General features: G+C 49.2%; 1 protein-coding gene across 1 annotated transcript in view; it reads left to right on the forward strand.

Annotated features, from left to right (window-relative positions):
- The first annotated feature begins 809 nt into the window (after positions 1-809).
- LOC116483220 (glutamine-rich protein 2) overlaps positions 810-3,079 on the forward strand; it is an 18,524-nt gene continuing 16,254 nt past the window's right edge. Inside the window, exon 1 of the mRNA XM_058428385.1 lies at positions 810-1,028. Within this exon, the coding sequence (XP_058284368.1) occupies positions 969-1,028 (60 nt within the window). The 5' untranslated portion in view covers positions 810-968. The remainder of the gene's footprint in view (positions 1,029-3,079) is intronic.

Raw genomic sequence — 3,079 nt, forward strand, 5'->3', positions numbered from 1 at the left:
TGCAGATCAGCCTGGTTTGGTCCAGCCTGGTGCAGGTCAACTTGGTATGGTGCAGCCTGGAATAGATCAGCAAGGTTTGGTGCAACCTCAGGCAGATCCACGTGGCTTGGTACAACCTGGTGCTCATCCTCTTAGTTTGGTACAACCTGGTGCATATTTGCATGATTTGTCTCAACCTGGGACATATCCACATGGTTTGGTGCAGCCTGGAATGGATCGGTATGGTTTGAGACAACCTGGTGCCTATCAGCCAGGCTTGATAGCACCAGGTACAAAGCTTCGTGGCTCTTCAACATTCCAGGCAGATTCTACAGGTTTTATATCAGTACGTCCATATCAACATGGTATGGTACCTCCTGGCAGAGAACAACATGGCCAGGTGTCACCACTCCTAGCCAGTCAAGGTTTGGCATCACCTGGTATAGACCAAAGGAGTTTGGTACCACCAGAAACTTATCAGCAAGGTTTGATGCATCCTGGCACAGACCAGCATGATCCAATACCACCGAGTACAGGTTTGGGATCTACACACCCAGATCAACAGCATTTGGCATCACCTGGCCCAGGTGAGCATGACCAGGTGTACCCAGATGCAGCTCAGCATGGCTGTGCTTTCTCTCTCTCTGACAGTCGTGATTCAATGTATCCTGGTTATGGTGGCCCAGGGTACCTAAGTGCTGATCAGCATGGCCAGGAAGGTTTGGATCCAAACAGAACACAAGCCTTGGACCGACGTGGAATTCCTGCCCAGAAGGCCTCAGGCCAAGATGTTACCCTTTTCAGGAGTCCAGACTCCGTCGACCGAGTCCCATCAGAAGGGAGCGAAGTCTCGAGTGAAGTCCTGAGTCAGCGACGTGATTCACTGTATAAAATGAGTTCTAGTTTCCCCACGGCAGTGGAGACGTTTCGTCTGATGGGAGAGCTCAGTAGCCTCTATGTGGGGCTAAAGGAGAGTATGAAGGATCTGGATGAGGAGGAGGCCGGCCAAACCGACTTGGAGAAGATCCAGTTCCTGCTGGCACAGATGGGTGGGTGCCGTTTGCCGACAGAGAGAAACCACTGTCTCTGTTTTCAGTTGGTTTCATCCTTTTCTTCCCCTGGCCTCAACTCCTGGCTGCTACACGTCTCCCTGAGTCCCTGAAAACAGCATGTCATTCAGAGCATGTCCCACAGCCTTCAGAGTCCAAAACAATGGTGGGCAAAGGAGAGAACTAAGCCCCAGGAGAGGAGTGGAGCAGGTTCTTGTGGCTTTGTCAGGCTCTCTGCACAGCAGCTGGGGAAAGTGTCTAGTTATAGAAAGCAGTAGCATTGGGAGGTGGGCGGGAGAGAATGTTGAAGAATTAAACTTAACATTTTGACTGGGAGCAATGGCTCACACCTGTAATCCCAGCACCTTGGGAAGCAGAGCCAGGTGGCTAGCTTGAGGCCGAGTTTGAGACCAGCCTGGGCAACATGGCAAAACCCTATCTCTACAAAAAAAAAAAAAAAAAAAAAATTAGCCAGGCGTGGTGGCACACACCTGTAGTCCCAGCTACTCGAGAAGCTGAGGTGGGAAGATTGTTTGAGCCAGGGAGGCAGAGGTTGCAGTGAGCTGTGATGGCATCACTGCACTCCAGCCTGGGTGACAGAGCAAGACCCTGTCTCAAACAAAACAAAACTTCACATTTGCCTGTTCCCAACTCCAAGCCCAGAGAGTAAGATTTTTTGCAGTGGTTGGAATTCGGGAGTCAGTTGTCCCAAAGCCCTTTTAGGATGTCAGGCATTAGGTGGATGTTTCATGGGCTCAGGACAGCTCTCTCTCCCTTCTTCCCACCTCCGTTTCCCAGTCACCAGGAGACACAGAATAAAGTGATAGGTCCTGCTGTCCTCTAGGGTAGCTTCAGTGTTGCAGGGGCTGGAAATGGAGATTGGGAGCCCACTAGAGATCTAACCCCTCTGATCATAAGGCCTCTGCTTTCTATAGTCAAAAGGACCATACCTCCTGGACTGCAGGAGCAGCTGAAGACCGTAAAGACGCTAGCCAAAGAAGTTTGGCAGCAAAAAGCAAAAGTAAGGAAGAGTCAACCCACTTTGTCTTTTTTTTTTTTTTTTTTGAGATGGAGTTTCACTCTTTCACTGTTGTCGACCTGGCTGGACTGCAGTGGCGCCATCTCGGCTCACCACAACCTCCACCTCCCAGGTTCAAGCAATTCTCATGCCTCAGCCTCCCGAGTAGCTGGGATTACAGGCATGTGCCACCATGCCTGGATAATTTTGTATTATTATTTGTATTATTAGTAGAGATGGGGTTTCTCCATGTTGGTCAGGCTGGTCTTGAACTCCCGACCTCAGATGATCCACCCACCTTGGCCTCCCAAAGTGCTGAGATTACAAGCATGGGCCACCGTGCCCAGCCCCCACTTTGTCTTTTAATGCTAATAATAGCACTTTCCATTTGTATTTTATGGATTAAATAGTCCTTTCTCTTACATTATTATCTAATTGGATCTTTGCAATCCTGTCAGATAGGAGATGCACCTTGGGTATCATCGTGTTCATTTCCCGGATCTAAAACCTGATGCTCAGGCTGGGCACGGTGGCTCATGCCTATAATCCCAACACTTTGGGAGGCCAAGGCAGGAGGATTACTTGAGCCCAGGAGCTCGAGACCAGCCTGGGCAACATAGCAAAGCTTTATCTCTACAAAAAATTTAAAAATTAGCCGGACATGGTGGTACATGCCTGTAGTCTCAGCTACTTGGGAGGCTGAGGCAGGAGGATCACTTGAGGCTGAGTTTGAGGCTGCAGTAAGCTATGATCACGCCACTGCACTCTAGCCTGAGTGGCAGGGCAAGACCCTGTCTCTAAAAAAAATTTTTTTTAAACTGATGCTCAAAGCTATTATGATTCAGCTGAGCCAAATAATGAGGGCTTTACTCTTTTCATTATCTGTGGCAGCCTTGGAGTCCAGTTTGTGAGATTTTCTGGGGCCAGAGGTCATTGCAAGGGACGGCCAGATCCCTTCAGACATTCTCCTTTTTTTTAAAATTGAGATGGAGTCTCGCTCTGTTGCCCAGGCTAGAGTGCAATGATGCGATCT

The sequence above is a fragment of the Hylobates moloch genome, unplaced genomic scaffold, assembly GCF_009828535.3.
Source record: "Hylobates moloch isolate HMO894 unplaced genomic scaffold, HMol_V3 SCAFFOLD_15, whole genome shotgun sequence".
Lineage (NCBI taxonomy): Eukaryota > Metazoa > Chordata > Mammalia > Primates > Hylobatidae > Hylobates > Hylobates moloch.